This window comes from Pteropus medius, unplaced genomic scaffold (genome assembly GCF_902729225.1).
Source record: "Pteropus medius unplaced genomic scaffold, Ma_sr-lr_union100, whole genome shotgun sequence".
Classification (NCBI taxonomy): Eukaryota; Metazoa; Chordata; class Mammalia; order Chiroptera; family Pteropodidae; genus Pteropus; species Pteropus medius.
In genome coordinates this window covers 459,277-474,847 of record NW_024342475.1, presented here as the reverse complement: position 1 = coordinate 474,847, position 15,571 = coordinate 459,277, and the positions used below count along the sequence as shown (strand labels likewise).

At 39.9% G+C, this 15,571-nt stretch overlaps 1 protein-coding gene across 1 annotated transcript in view; it reads right to left on the bottom strand.

The window, feature by feature from the left end:
* Positions 1–2,856: 2,856 nt before the first annotated feature.
* Positions 2,857–15,571, bottom strand: part of ZNF45 (zinc finger protein 45) — a 32,590-nt gene continuing 19,875 nt past the window's right edge. Inside the window, 8 exon segments of the mRNA XM_039866123.1 lie at positions 2,857–5,528; positions 5,531–5,554; positions 5,557–6,918; positions 9,579–9,674; positions 10,270–10,396; positions 12,496–12,541; positions 13,705–13,777; positions 13,868–14,024. Of these exon segments, the coding sequence (XP_039722057.1) occupies positions 5,101–5,528; positions 5,531–5,554; positions 5,557–6,918; positions 9,579–9,674; positions 10,270–10,396; positions 12,496–12,510 (2,052 nt within the window). The 5' untranslated portion in view covers positions 12,511–12,541; positions 13,705–13,777; positions 13,868–14,024 and the 3' untranslated portion in view covers positions 2,857–5,100.

Here is a 15,571-nt window from a genome sequence, read left to right as displayed (position 1 = left end):
GTACGGGAGGCCCAAGGGCTTGCAACTAGACTCTGAAGTGGGAGAGCCTTGTGGGTCTGAGCCCTTAACCTGTGAGGCCTATGGATAACTGGGTTTTTAGTGTCAGAACTGAACTGAATCACCAGATATCCAGGTGATGTTGGAGAGCTGGAGAAGGGGTATGGAAAGCCCCCACACATTGGATGTCAGAGAAGTAAAACCTGTTCAAAAGCTCAAATCCAATGCCCTCACTTACAATTGGCCATGCTAAACAGACCTCAGGGAATCTGCTACTTCCTATTAAATTGGTAAATACCCATTATATCCAATTAAAGAAGTATTAAGAAATTATGACCCACAAGAAGTCCTCATTCCCTCTTCCAAAATGCCATTTCTCCCTTCGACAGCACCATCTGGCCCGTCCTTAAGCCTACTGAAAATGAATGGCCCTTTAGGCAGACTACAATCTCAGTGTAGTGCTACCTCCAATAAGGCTCCTACCCTGAATATTATTGAAATTCAGTTATTAATCCAGCCAGTATGTTTTACTCTGTCCCCATTTCTCCAGTATCACAGCCACAATTTACATTTACCTTTGAAGGATCTCAGTGTACATTCATTCATTTATCTATAACCCATCTTGGCAGCCTGTATGGTTCAAAATGTATGCAGACAGGACTTTCAAGGGCTTACACTGTCCCCAAGCACTGAGTGATAGTATGGCATTACATGGATGAACCTGTACTACGCAAAGAAATTCATGAAGTCCTTGCATAAAACATTTGATATGATTACCAGAGTCTGACCATGGCTGATCTATCATGACTCAAAAGATCTAGGGTCCAACCATTTCTGTCAGATTTGGGGGCATAATTTAGCTCACAGAAAGCAGCTCTATGTTAGATCCAGTTGTCATAAGTAGTGACTCTCTTTGCTCCCATCTCTCTCAAACAAGCCTACTATCTACTTGTCCTATTTGAGTTTTGGCTGCAATTCTCCCTTTACAAGTTTTTTAAAAAAATTTTATTTGATGAAAGTCACTAAAAGTCATTTTAATTTGAATGGGGGCCGCCCAACAGGACTACTCAAAAAGCTATCCAACAAGTGATGCCGCACCTCTCACCTGGTGACTCCTTTACAGTGGAAGGCCTTGCAACTAAGTCTTATGCCTGTTGGAGTCACTTAACCACACAATAGCCAACAATTCCCTATGTGTTCTGATATAAACTACTCTTAGCAGCTGACAAGTATACTCTTAAAAGATAACTCTTATTGACTGGTTGGGCCCATAGCTGCTATGGCAACTGGTTAACTGTAGGGAGATAAAGCTCCCCAAATTCAAAAGAGTGCATGGTTTATCTCGGGAGGCCTGCTTGCATAAAAAAGAAAAGGCTGGTTCTGTGGAATTCCAGGAAGAAGAAGATTAAGTATAGATAAGGGAGTGTCAAAGGAAGTGCCGATTGTACCTTGATCTTCAGGATGTTACTTTAATCATGTTATCTTGGGAGACCAAAAGGAACAGATTGTGTTTAAAAGAAGGAGAAGAAATAAACTCGGAGAGACAGTTGTGAGATCTGCTCTCCCTCCTGCACCCTGTCTGTCTTCTCTTTTTTCTCAGTCCCCGCTCCCCGATTCAGGTACCCGGTTTGACTTGGTCGGCTGGCTTCCGACAGTTAACATACTGCATCAGACTATCAACTGGCATCTCAATGTGGACCCGTGAAGAGCACCTCTGGTTGTTCGTAGGTCAACAATATAGGGTCTCCAGAAAAATTCAATATATAAGACAAACCAGAATAGTCTACGATTTTACCAAATTACTAAAATTCTCCAAAAGATTTCCTGAATCACCACTGATTTATTCACCAGACTCTTTCTGCTGCCTGAATTGCTATTATCCAGCCCAGAGAGTTATCATAATTGCTTTAGGTCGACTTTGCAAATGTGGTCTCTTCCAAATACAAGTTTATTTACAGGAAAACCTGGAGGTTGCGATACTAGCCCAAATGTCAGGAGTGAATTAAAAAAACAAAAACAAAAAACAGGAAAGAAATGGACATTCGATTAAATGTGAGCAAGCTATAAGCATCATCTTCTGCCCACTGCCTCCCCTCCACAATCCTGCTAAGGTCCACTCACCACTCCACAAGGGCATGTGCCATTCCACCCCCTCTTTCAAACTTCATGCAGGCAGGACTCCCACTCTATAAAATGTCTGAACACTGAATATTCTTGCTCTCCGTTTAGGACCGTCTCCTTGACAGCCATCCTCTGATCATCCCTTCCTCTGATCATACCAAACCTAACTTTGGGAGGACTTACAGGGACTTTCTTCATGTCACAGCAGAGTTGCTGTACTATGCTTATCAACCATCAGGGAAAAATAAAAGTTTTTACAGAGACATAAGGGTCTATACAGAAAATCCCAGGGAATCTATAGAATGGCTACTTTAACTAATATGCAAGCTTGGCAAGATTGCAGGATACAAGGTCAATATAAAACAACTATTTCTATATGCTAGAAATGAATAATTGGAAATTAAAAATTGAAAAATAGTACCATTTAATTATACACCAAAAAACATGAAATACTCAAGAATAAATCTAATAAAATATGTACAGGATCTATATGCTGAAAACTACAAGCTACTGAAGAACTCCAGGGAGTCTTAAACAAATAGGCAAATACAGCACGTCTATGGTTTAGAATATTCAATACTGTTAAGATATCAAATTCAAAGCAACCTCAACAAAACTCCCAGCAAGGGTTTTATTTTTAAAAATCACAAACCTGATTCTAAAAATTACGGAAAAGCAACCAAGTTAGAATCGCCAAAATAATTTTGAAAAAGGAGAACATAGTTAGAAGACTCATACTCTGATTCCAAGACTTATTGTATAAAATTACATATGGCAAAATGATAGACACACAGATCACTGGAACCAAATAGAAAACAGAAAGACCCCACACATATTAGGTCAATAGATTTTTCACACAGGTGCTACAGCAATTCAATGTCGAAAGGACACTTACTTGGCTGTTTATATGCAAAAAAAGATAGACCTTGACCTCATACTTTATAAAGATGAACTCATATGGATCACAGCCCTAAGTGTAAAACTAGAAAACATAAAACCTTTAGATTAAAAAAGGAGAAAAATCTTTGCGACCTTGGATTAGGCAGAATTCTTATGGCTGAAACCAAAAGCGCAATCCATGGAAGACAAAAAATTGAATTTTATTAAACTTAAAAAAAAACTCCATCTGTGAAAAATTCTGTTAATGGAATAAAAACATAATCCACACACAGGGATAAAATATTTGCAAAATACATAACTGACAAACGACATGTATCTAGAACATATAAAGAACTATCAAAAATCAAGAACAAGAAGAGTTCACAAAAGAAAATAGGTATATGGATACCAAATATTCATATATAAAAATGCTCAACACAGTCATTAGAAAAATATAAATTAAAGCCAAAATGTGAAGATACCACTATAAATCTATTGAAATGCTAAAAACAAAAATAAAACTCTGATATGAATGGTGGGAATGCAAAATAGTATGTCCATTTTAGAAGTCTGCAAGGTTTTCATAAAGTTAAATATACTTTTAACCATACAACTCAGCATACTCTTAAGTATGTACTAAGACAAAGAAAACTCATGTTGACACACAAACCTGTCTGTGAATGTTTATAGCTGCTTTCTTCACAATCACTAAAAACTGGAAACCCAAAGTCTTCAAATTATAAATGGATAAATGAAATATGATACATTCATACAACTGAATGTCATTCAGCAATAAAAGGCATGACTGATATATATATCAATATCGATGAATTTCAGAAGCATTAAGTGAAAGAAGCCAGACTTCAAAGGTTATATACTGTGTGATTACATTTATATGACATTGTGGAAAGGTAAACTCTGCAGACAGAAAAAAGGCATAGGGGGAGAGAACTACAAAAGCACAAAAAAATTTCAGCGTGGTGCTTGAACTGTTAAACTGTGTTAAACTGATTATTGTGTTAATACAGCAGTATTTGCCAAACCCAAAACAATACACTGGAGAGTCAATGTTACTGCATATAAATTATTCCTTAATTAAAGATGTAAGCTTGTAAAATTTTTATAGGTGCCTTTTATATCATTGAGGATTTTTTTTTATCATGAATGGATACTGAATTTTGTCAAATGCTTTCTCTGAATCCATTGAGATGACCACACATTTGATCAGAAGAATCTAGACACAAAAGTGTATACTGAACCCCCAGGAAGCTCCAAAATAGACCTAATTGATGGTATATAAACCATAATACTTCTTGTTGCCCCTGGAGGTGGGATTGACTGGAAATGTGCACCCCCAAAAAGTTCTGGTTTAACAGAAATATTGTATTTGGTGATGATTACACAAGTGTACATTTTTGCCAAAATTCAGGAAGCTGTAAACTTGATATTTATGCAGTTACTGTGCGCAAATTCTACCTCAATTGTTAGCATATAAAAGTGCTGGTCACAACTCACTGAACTGATTTCTGGACCCACTAACGGTTACAACCTTCAGTTTGATAAATACTAATTCACGGGACCTGCAGGTTGGGAAAATGAGCCCGTGTGTCTCATTTAACTGTCCTCCAAGCTTGCAGAATTCTTCTTCTAAGTATAATCTTATAGAAATATCTGGAGATAAAGTGAATAAAAATTTGAAATGACTGTTCTTTTTTACTCATTTAACAAATATTGAACATCTACAATGTGTCAGGCACTGAAAACACAGAAATTTGGCAATCGACAAAGTTGTTACCCTCTCTGCGCCTATGTTCTAGTGGTACAGATCCTGGTATTTCCATTTTAGTACTTCAGGCTAATTCCAAATCATTCACCCTTCCTAAGCCTCTCTTCTGTGTAATAAATATCTGCTAAATGCCAAGATTCTGCACGAAGTCCTGTCTCCACTCTCATGAGGTTTCTCTGCTCTGTGGTCATGCGACCACTGTGACATGTCACTCTCTGGCTGAAATACTCTTTTATAAAACAAATGTTCTGTCTTCTATGACAGGTCTGATAATTGAACTAGTTCAGCACCCATTTGAGGTATTAAAACACGTAATTTCATCGACCTTCTTTCTCATAGGATTTCTCTGAGGGAAAGCCCTTCCCACCCTCATCATCAGCATGGATTCGCTGATGAATTATAAGACTTGAGCTCCAACTGAAACCCTTCCCACACTCCTCACATTTGTACGGTTTTTCTCCTGTGTGAACTCGCTGATGGGCTTGAAGATATGAGCTCCAGCTGAAGACCTTCCCACACTCCTCACATTTATATGGTTTCTCCCCAGTGTGGACTCTCTGGTGGGCTTGAAGATATGATCTCTGTCTGAAGCGTTTACCACACACATCACATCGGTATGGTTTCTCTCCCGTGTGGACTCCACGATGTGCCAGAAAATTTGAGGCCCGACAGAAGCCCTTCCCACACTCCTCACATTGGTATGGTTTCTCTCCAGTGTGGCACCTCTGATGGGCTTGAAGCTGCACCCCACACTGAAGCCCTTCCCACACTACACTGATACGGTTTCTCTCCCGTGTGAACTCTTTGATGTACTTGAAGACTTGAGAACTGACTGAAGGCCTTACCACACTTCTCACACTTATATGGTTTCTCTCCTGTGTGGATTCTACAATGAACGTTCAGATCTGAACTCCGACTGAAGCCCTTCCCACATGTACCACATTTGTATGGTTTTTCTCCAGTGTGGCCTCTTTGATGGGCCAGAAGATTTGAGGCCTGACTGAAGCCCTTCCCACACTCCTCACATTTATAGGGTTTTTCTCCTGTATGGACTCTAAAATGAATGTTAAAATCTGAGCTACGACTAAAACCCTTCCCACATGCATCACACTGATATGGTTTCTCACCAGTATGGCCTCTCTGATGGTCCAGAAGATTTGAAGCCCTACAGAAGCCCTTCCCACACTCCTCACATTTGTATGGTTTCTCTCCAGTGTGGCTAACCTGATGGGCTTGAAGGTGTGAACCCACACTGAAGCCTTTCCCACACTCCTCACATTTATAAGGTTTCTCTCCCGTGTGGATTCTACAATGAATGTTAAGGTGTGAGCTGTAACTAAAACCCTTGCCACACGCATCACATTTGTATGGTTTTTCTCCAGTGTGGATCCGCTGATGAGCCTGTAATCGTGAACGCCAACTGAAGCCTTTCCCACACTCCTCACATTTATAAGGTTTCTTCCCCATGTGAACTCTCTGGTGGACTTGAAGATATGAGCTGTGACTGAAGCCCAGCCCACACTGCTCACATTTGTAGGGTTTCTCTAATGTGTGGCTTATCAGAGGAGTTTGATAATGTGAGCTTTTCCTGATGTTCCTCCCACACTCCTCGAATTTGTGTGGATTCTCTCCAGTGAGAACTCTCTGATGATGAAGATATGACCTCTGACTGAAACTCTTACATGACATATCATATTTGTACGATTTCTCTCTACTGTGAACTCTCTGATGGGCTTGAAGACTTGAAAACCGACGGAAGGTGTTTTCACATTTTTCACATTTATAGGGCTTTTCTCCTGTGTAGGCCATCTGGTTAATTTGAAGACAAAAGTCCTGAATGAAACCTTTCTCACACTCCTCCCCTTTGTAGGGTTTCTCTCCAGTGTGGACTCTGTGGTGAACCTGAAGATGTGAACTCTGACTAAAACCTTTACCAAACTCCTTACATTTATAGAGTGCATCACCTTGCTTTTCCAACTGAGAGTCAGTTTCTTGAACATTTACTATGGAATCCTGACATCTGCTTAACTCCTTGGTAACCTGTTGCCAAATCTGTGAGCAGAAAAGCTCGTCATGTGGCAGGTACCTTAATCCAACCTCTTGAAGAATCTCCATATCATTTAGGTCCTTGTCTCCTAAAAGGATAAAGAGAATTTGGAGATGGGGCATGTGAATGCTTTGTTCAGAAACGTCAAGGTTATAAACTTAGGCCTACACTCTAAGGTATTATTAAATCGAGAGAAAAGTTCCATTTTTATCATCGTGTATCATGTTATCTGATTTATATGCCTCTGGAAACCAAGAGGCGGTCCATCAGATTCCCATTCGTTACACGTTTATGAGACTCATTTAGATTTGTACGAAGTTTCATAAGTGAGCTACAAGTTAGAGCAAGAAAAATACTTCGTAGAGAATCTTTACAATAATGAAGCTGCGTCTTACTGAAAGCCTCTTCTTTTGCTGTAGCAGGTGTCTGATACATGCATATCTAACCAAAATGCTCAAAATGTCTAGTAAAGCCCTTACAGCCAGATTATCATAAGATGTCCCCAGGCAATGCTGACAACCTTTGATTTATTTTATTGGGAGTTTACACCAATGTTGGGAGCCTTTGAAGCACTGAGCTGGTTGGTAAGACACACCTGGGAGAAAAGACCTCATCGCCCAAGTGTCGGAAGTTCAGAGTGTAAGCAAAGTGCTCCTTCACCTCCTGCTGGGAGGTGTCCGGGAGGACAATTGGGGAAAAGGGTTTATAGTAGTAATATATGCTACTCTCAAACTTCACAGCAATTAAAAGTTCCTATAACCTCCAGGAGGAAAAAAAGAAAAAAATTGAAGCTAATTTTTTACATCTGACAAAGAACTTGTGAGGGCATAGTATAGAGTCTCGACACTGGACAGGAAGAGTTATGTTTTCCCTGAACTCTGTTCTTCCAATTAGCTGTGTGGCTTGCTATTTACTTCTTGTCAGGGCTCTCTTCAAGCCCTATCAGTGAGGCCTTTTAGCACCCAGTATCAAACAGTAAATTCTCTCTATTCGCTATACACACCCTTGGCAATTTCCATTCACCTCCCCCTGCTTTGTTTTTATATGGCACATATTGCCATCTGACATACTATGTCTTTTATCTCTTTTTTTTTTTTTGGTGTCTTCTCCCATTTGAATGTAATACCCATGAGCATGAGCACTTTACATTCTTCACACAGTGTTCAATAAATTTATGTTGAATGATAAGAGAAATCCCAGTTTGATTTCTTTGTGAGAGTTTGAGCTATGTTATAAAAGTAAAAGCTTTTTCAAGTAAGTTGCCCATAATAAGAAAGGGATTGGAAACAGCGACTTTGCTGAAAAGCTGAAAGGCTTTACCAGACACAGAGCTAAACTAACAGGATGGTGATGATGAGAAAATCATGCTGATCAAAAATCATGGCAAGAATCACTTGGGAGGGAAAAAAGCATAAGGCATAAAACTGGCCATAAGGCCTAGGGATTAATTACTTTTGGAATTTTTATACTTCCTTTCTGTGTGTGTAAAATTTTCCTTTTTCGAGTAGGAGTCAATATTTAGAGCCTTGGGAATAACGTCTGTGAAAGCAGTCTGTTAAATTGATGGATAGAGATAGTTTTTCCTATATGGACCATGCCACTGTTTTTCACAAAGGCAGGATTTAGTGAGTTTGAAATAAATTTAACAGCTTGAAACAAGCATCAATAGAATAGAAAAATATAAGAGGTGCTTGTAAGCAGTAGAGGTATCTCTGTATAAAATGGTTATTAGAATCTTCATTCTAAATAGTAGTCCTTCACCAAGATATTATGATTCACTACTAAAGGCTGCAGGAAAACTACAGAAAGAAAATGATAATTTGGTTACAAGTGTATTCATTACATGTGGTTTAATGGATATCTAGCTACATATATCCAAAAGCAGCTAATAAATTAAAATAAAAATTCTTTTATATTTTATTTTATTATTCGTTTCACATCACACATTTTCACTATTACCTTTTCCTATTACGACTAATAGGAAAAAAATCCACGTAACCATTATTAACTCACTCATTCATTTAACAAATATTTATAGCTCGCCTGCCCTCTTCCAAGTCTGTTCTATTCACTGAGGATAGAACACTAGAGAAAAAAGAATTTCTCTTCTCCTGAGATTATATTCCAGTGGAAATACAGTTAGATAAATAAAAATATACGTTAATGTGTTAAGTGGTGATCAATGCTTAGACACTGACTAAGACAGGGTAAGGGAAAAGAGGGCGGAAGAAGAAGAAAGTATTATGAACAGAAGGATCATGGGAGGCCTTTCTTATGAGGTTACATTTGAGAAACGACCTATGCGAAATAAGAGAGGGGCCAACAGGATACAGAGTGAAACAGCATCCCTGACAGAGAAAAGAACAAGTAGAGGGCTATGAGACGGAAACACGCCTGGCGCAACAAAGAGGCAACACTGGATGGAACAGACTGACAAAGGGAAAGTAACAGATCATATTTACAGAAGGATAGGGGAAGAGGGAGCAGCAGCCACAAGCTACTTTAAGTACCTGGATTTCACTCTGAATCAGGTAAGAAGCTACTAGAGGTTTTGAGCAGCAAACTCATAACATCTGACAAACATTTACAGGAATCACATGGAGTGGGGAATTCATTGTAAAAGAGTAAAACAGAAAAGTGACAGCGATACAGAGACTCCTGTGGTAATCCTAGGCACTGATTTAGACCAGAGTCACAGCGGGGGAGGTGACAGGGAGCTGGACAGACTCAGAGTGGCATGGCTCTCACCTGAGGAGCTGTGGCTGTGGGTTGCTGTCTTTATCATCCAAACCTTTTCTTCTCTCTCTAACTGGGGGATTACATCCGGTGGGAAGGGCTGGTGCCCTGTGGAAAGGTGAGGACAAACATTTAAAATTAATACATTACAGGCCAAAATCACTAAAAATTGTGGCTCCTCAATGCATCACCTTTAGAACATCAAAATTAGTGTTTTCCAAACTTAATTATGACCCATCAGAGGAAACACATTTTAGGCAAAAACCCCAGGATATTAGACAAAAGTGTGTATTACTGGAAAAAAATGTCTACTCGCATCATGTCCGCTCCAACATATCACGTTGCCCTTGGCAACAGACCGCAGCTTTTGCTGCCAATTGCAGCTATTGCCAAGGGCTCTGATACTTTCTACCCGATTTTATTTCATTAAAAAATGCTGGTACAATTCCCTAAACAGGTGTCATGACCCACTAATTGGAGATGATCACAATTAGAGAAAGGCCCAAACCATACAGCAGTCGATTTACAATTCATTTACAAAACACACACTTAAACTGGGGCAGAAAGACCAGAAAAATGCCATGTGTCTCATGCTGCTCAGAAAATTGGCAACCAGTTCAAACACTCCAAAGCTCCACACATCCAAGGACACATAAACACTGCAGGGAGCTGACAGTGGGAGACAGGGGGCGCCTGGCCTCACCCACTGAGACCAGGTTCCTGAAGTTCTCTAGCGTGACATCTCGGTACAGCTTCTTCTGGGCAGCATCTAGCAGCCCCAGCTCTTCCTCGGTGAAGACCACAGCCACGTCCTTGAATGTCACTTCCTCCTACAATGCCAAGCACAGGCAACCTCAATCTTGCAATAAAGGTCTCCTGGGAGAGGGCCGGGGTAGCAATATGTTCTAAAGCATATTGTTTTAGATTTTTTTCTTTTCATAATAAATGTTGAAAAGAACAATTTTTTACAAAGATATTAGCTTCTCGTCTAATTATTTGCTTTGGATAAGTTCCAAGAACTGAAATTACAGTGTCAAAGGGTATGCAATTTCAAAGTTATTATGTACGATGGCAGATTTTCTTTTCAACTTTCCCCTATTTTTTCCTCCCCCCAAGAGAATATAAGCATTCCTGAGTCTCCATATCATACACAACATTAACTATAACCAATATTTTTAAATCCTGGATAATCTGGTTAATAAAAAACAACTTATTTGGTTATCTGTATTATGGTTACTTGGTAATTCATAGGTTCATCATATTGTCATATATATTTATTGGCCATCTTTACTTTTTCTTCAGTATTTGTTACTGTTCTTGGCTCATACTCCAACTGAGGTGTTATCTTATGACTCTGTAAAATTTCTATTAGAGGTTTTAGCTTTTCGTTTTTCTCCGGCATATATATTATAAATATTTTCACCCGTGTTTTGCTACTGGTCTTCTACAGCTTTGTGTACACATAGTTCCTCATCCTTGGCACTACTGACGTTTTGGGCCAGATAATTCTTTGTTGTGTGGGCTGTTTTGTGCATTGTAGGATGTTCAGGAGCACCCTGGCCTCTATGCACTACACACCAGTAGCATCCTTCAAGTTGTGACACCAAAAATGTTTCCGGACATTGACTGGAGGCAAAATTGCCCATGATTAATAATCAGTGTACAGGGGCTGTCTTAACTTTTCATATGAAAACTGTGTTCATCACTGGACCGCCATACATCCAGTTGCCCTCAGTGAGCTGCAGAGATCCTAGAGAAGGGGCCACCAAAGAGTGACTGGGTAGAGGCTGTATTACATGTGGTGTCTTCTACCCAGGAAGATAACCAGGCCCCACCTGCAAAGGGCTCAGTCCCTGGCTGGAGAATTCTTTTTCCCTTGCCTCTCTCTCTTTATCCAAGTAAAAATCCTATGAGTCTTTTGGGCTCAGTTGGATCTTTGGTATCCTATGCGAACTTAAGCAGTTTTCTGAAACTCTATGATCCTGTTTCTTTGTAATTAAAAAATGCAGATGAGACCAAGTACAATCTCCTAAGGCTGGTCTGAAACTAAGCAGTGAGAAAAGTATCTGGCAAGTCCTCCTGTACTAGTGGACTTTTTAAATTAAGTATATTACTTCAATAAAATAAATCAATACACGAATAAAAAATATAAATAAGTAAGCAAAACATGCATATGACATGACTCAGACATGAGTAAGAAACAATATACCTTAGGTGAAAATATCTAATAATATTTTCTCTGTGTGAAGCATTGGTTGGACCCTGTTGTGCCAGATTTGAATATTATATACATACAGAATACCTGAGGTACCACATATCAAATGTACTTTCTCAATTTAGAGTTCCTAAAATATTAAGAACAAAGAATGGGAAACTCTTCCAAATTCCCTTTTGAGGAAAATAGTTATATGAGGAAAGCTTACTACAATGTTCTTTAAAACAGTAAAAATTTGAAACTACCTAAACGTCCAAAAATGGGGAAAAGTTATGGGAGACACACACTTCTACGTCAATTCAAGGGAAGATGCTATTACCAATAAAAATGTAAGTTATATAATATTAATTAAAAAAGGCATAATTTGAGAATTTTAACTATGCGATGATTACAAATATACAGTTATAAATGCATATGAAGAAAAAGTGGGAAAACAAAAATGGTTGTTTTATAAAAAAAAAAACAGTAGTAAAGTAGAAGCTTTTTACTTTTTCTCCTCTACTCTTATTTCTGAAATTATAAAAGGTGACTAGACAACAAAAATTATACTACACTAAAATAAAAAGTAGTGATCATGTGGCACATAAGAGCTTCCCAAAGCTCTTTGCCCTCTGTTCTCTTGAATCTTTCCCAAGGAAAAAAGAAAAAACAAGAGTGTCTAATTACTGAGAAATGAAATGACAATTTTAAATCTAGAGAGGAAGCCCAACTCACCTTGAACTTGGTCATTTTGTCCTCCTTCTGAGTCAGGGCTGAGTCTCTGGAAGGCACAATGGGGAAAGGAGAGAAAAGCCATTAGCATCTGGCCGAGAATGTCACTAACCCATATGGCTGCTTTACATGAAAAAGCAATGGTGGCCCTTCCTCAAAGTGACTTGATGAGCAGAGTGTGAGCTGGGTTCCAGATACCACTCAGCCAACAGCCCTGTGCAGTGAATGACCTGCCCAACCACACACGGCGGCCCAAATACAAGTTCACATAGCTCTCAGGGTACGATTCTGATTCTGAGGAGGGCAGAAATCGAGGGTAAAGTACCCAGGTTGAGAAGTAATCCCTGGGGCCAACGGCCTGGGTTCATGGCACTGCTACTTATTAGCTGTGAAATCCTGGGCAATTATTAACATCTTCAGGCCTGAATTCTTTCATCTGTAATATGGAGGGATTAACAATGCCCATCTCATAGGACTGCTGTATGAATTAGGTGAGTAGGAAGAAAGCTCAAAGAATACTTTTGGGGCACACTATTTCTTAGCAGCGGCAGAAAAGCAGGTAATAGTCACTAATGTAAAACCTGTCCTTATAAATGATTCCTATCAGTAGAGCCTGTACAGGTTGTTGCTCTGCCATACGAAAATCACCTTTAACCTGTTATTCTCTTTTGGTGCGTCATACTTAATTTGACGACTTCGCAATAATATTTACAATTGCATGGATGATTGTGGTTTTTTCTGTATAAAAATATATATAAAATTTACCATTTTAACCATTTTAGATGTATTCATATTGCTGTGCAATCATCCATCTCCAGAACTTTTTTACCATCCCAAACTGAAACTCTGTACCCATTAAAAAATAATTCTTCTCTCCCCACTTCCCTTGGCCCCTGCTAACAACTATTCTTTCTCTAAATCTGACTACGAATGACTGTTTTTTAAAAGATAATACCTTGCCAAATTTACTTTGTTAACAGCATGACCTTAAAAAAGACTATCATGAAATGATGAGAAGTTAATAAAAACCTGTGACTCTACAAGATTTATTTAACTAGAAGTTAGATAATCAATATGTCACTTAAATTAACAAGCTAGAGTGATCACAGTAACGATAAAAACAACAAAAATCGCAATGTTTAACATTAAAGAAGCACTAAGTACATGTTAGGGACCTTGGGAGCACTTGGCACACACCGTTTCATCACGTACCTGTGAAGAAGCTACTGCTGCATGAGCCACGTGACTCTGGTCCAGTCACCTACACTTCTGTGCCTACCCTCCGCTGTAACAAGGAGAGGAAATCAGATTGTTAGTCATGGGATTATTGTGGGGAATAAATGTGCTAATTTATGCAATGCCCCTGGCACAGTACCTGGCATTTTAGAAAGTTCTCCATAAATGATAACGACCGCTGCTCCCATTTCACAGATGATGACGCCGAAGCTTGGCAAGGTCAAGAGGCAGGGGCGGAATCTGAATCTAGCTCTCACATCAGAGCCAGAATTCTACATCTTGTCCGTCTGTTGCTCCTAAAGATGAAAATAAGCAGACGCGAGTCTGAGGGCTCACGGAAAAAGGGTGAGGGCTTGAGAGCTAGGGAGAAAAGGCAGAAATGGGAGAGGCCTCTGAAGCCAGGGGATATGCTCGAGGGAGAGGACAGAGCTGCGAAGGGGGTAGACTCCAGAAACAGACTGCTGGCCCTTGAATGCTGGCATCTCCAACTCGCTAGGTGCTTCAGTGTCTGATCTTTATATCAGGGATGAAAATAATTCTAACCTCATAAAACCACGCAAGAAGGTTAACCAGTCTAAAGCATTTGGAGCAGTGTCTGGCCGCCTAAACACTCAATAAAAGTTACCCACATGGCTGCTTTACGTGAAAGAGTCAAGGAACACCTCCCTCGGGGTGACTATGGCCACACACGGCTTGAGCAGAGCACAGGCTGGAGTCCAGATGCCACTCACCCCTCAGCCGGGAGCCCCTGTGCAGTGAGTGACCTGCCCCACCACACACAGTGGCCCTAATACAAGTTCTCCTTGTAGCTCACAGGGTATGATTCTGATTCTGGGGGTGGGGGTTGGGGGAGGTAGGGAGTTTAGGGTAAAATGCCCAGATTAAGGGATTATTAGTTAATTATTTATTAACTAATCATTATTAATCAACTGACTTCGGAGAGAAGAACTCTAGCATGGAAAAGGCCTATGTAAAGCTTTTTAATCCTAGAAGAAACATCGTTTTGGAATCTGTAACTCACTTCGTTCTGATTCTGTATTTGCCCAGTGACTTCTGCTCAATAAAAGGGTTTTGCAGGGTGATCTTCCCATCGCCCCGGGGGAAAGGGGATAATGAGTAAATCAACTGTCTGCCTTGTCATCAGTGGTTCCTCAGCTTTATATCCCAAGCACCTAAAACAGTGCCTGTAACATAGCAATTGCTCAGCAGACACTCGGCAGTGTCAGCATCCTGGAGAATGAACCTGCCATCAGGCAGAGGCACGTGGAGAGACTGGATGGCATGGTCCCAGGTCTGAGATGTAAAATTCTGAGGCTGAGGATGTGGAGAGCAGGGGTTTTATTTCCAAGTTTTTCCTCTAGGTCTTTTACAATGCTGTCCCAAGGTCATCCTTGGAAGGAAAAGAGCCACCGGATTTTCCAAAATATCATCTTAGGAAGGTGTTTTCTGCTCCTCAGTCAGTGCCTACATGGAATCCTATTGCGAAATCCACAGAATGTGTCCATCAAAATATTGAGAACTATTTCATTGCCTGGACAATTAGCATTAGACAGGCTTACTTATTAATTCTTCATTAAATAAATGAGTTTATTAATTCAATGAACACTTTTGGAAACCTTATTAAAAGAAACACAATTATCGAGTCTCAGCTTGCTCATGGCCTAGAGATTACGAAGCTGGCACTTACGCTACGCATGCTAAGTGGCCGAGTGGTGACCAGGGCACTCTTACATGACAAACACTTATTCTGTGACAGCCCCTCCTTTCATCTCTGGGCCTCAAGGCCCACACTTGATCGGAGGGGGTTCTACAAACACGTGGCTTGATCCGACTCCTGGAGGAT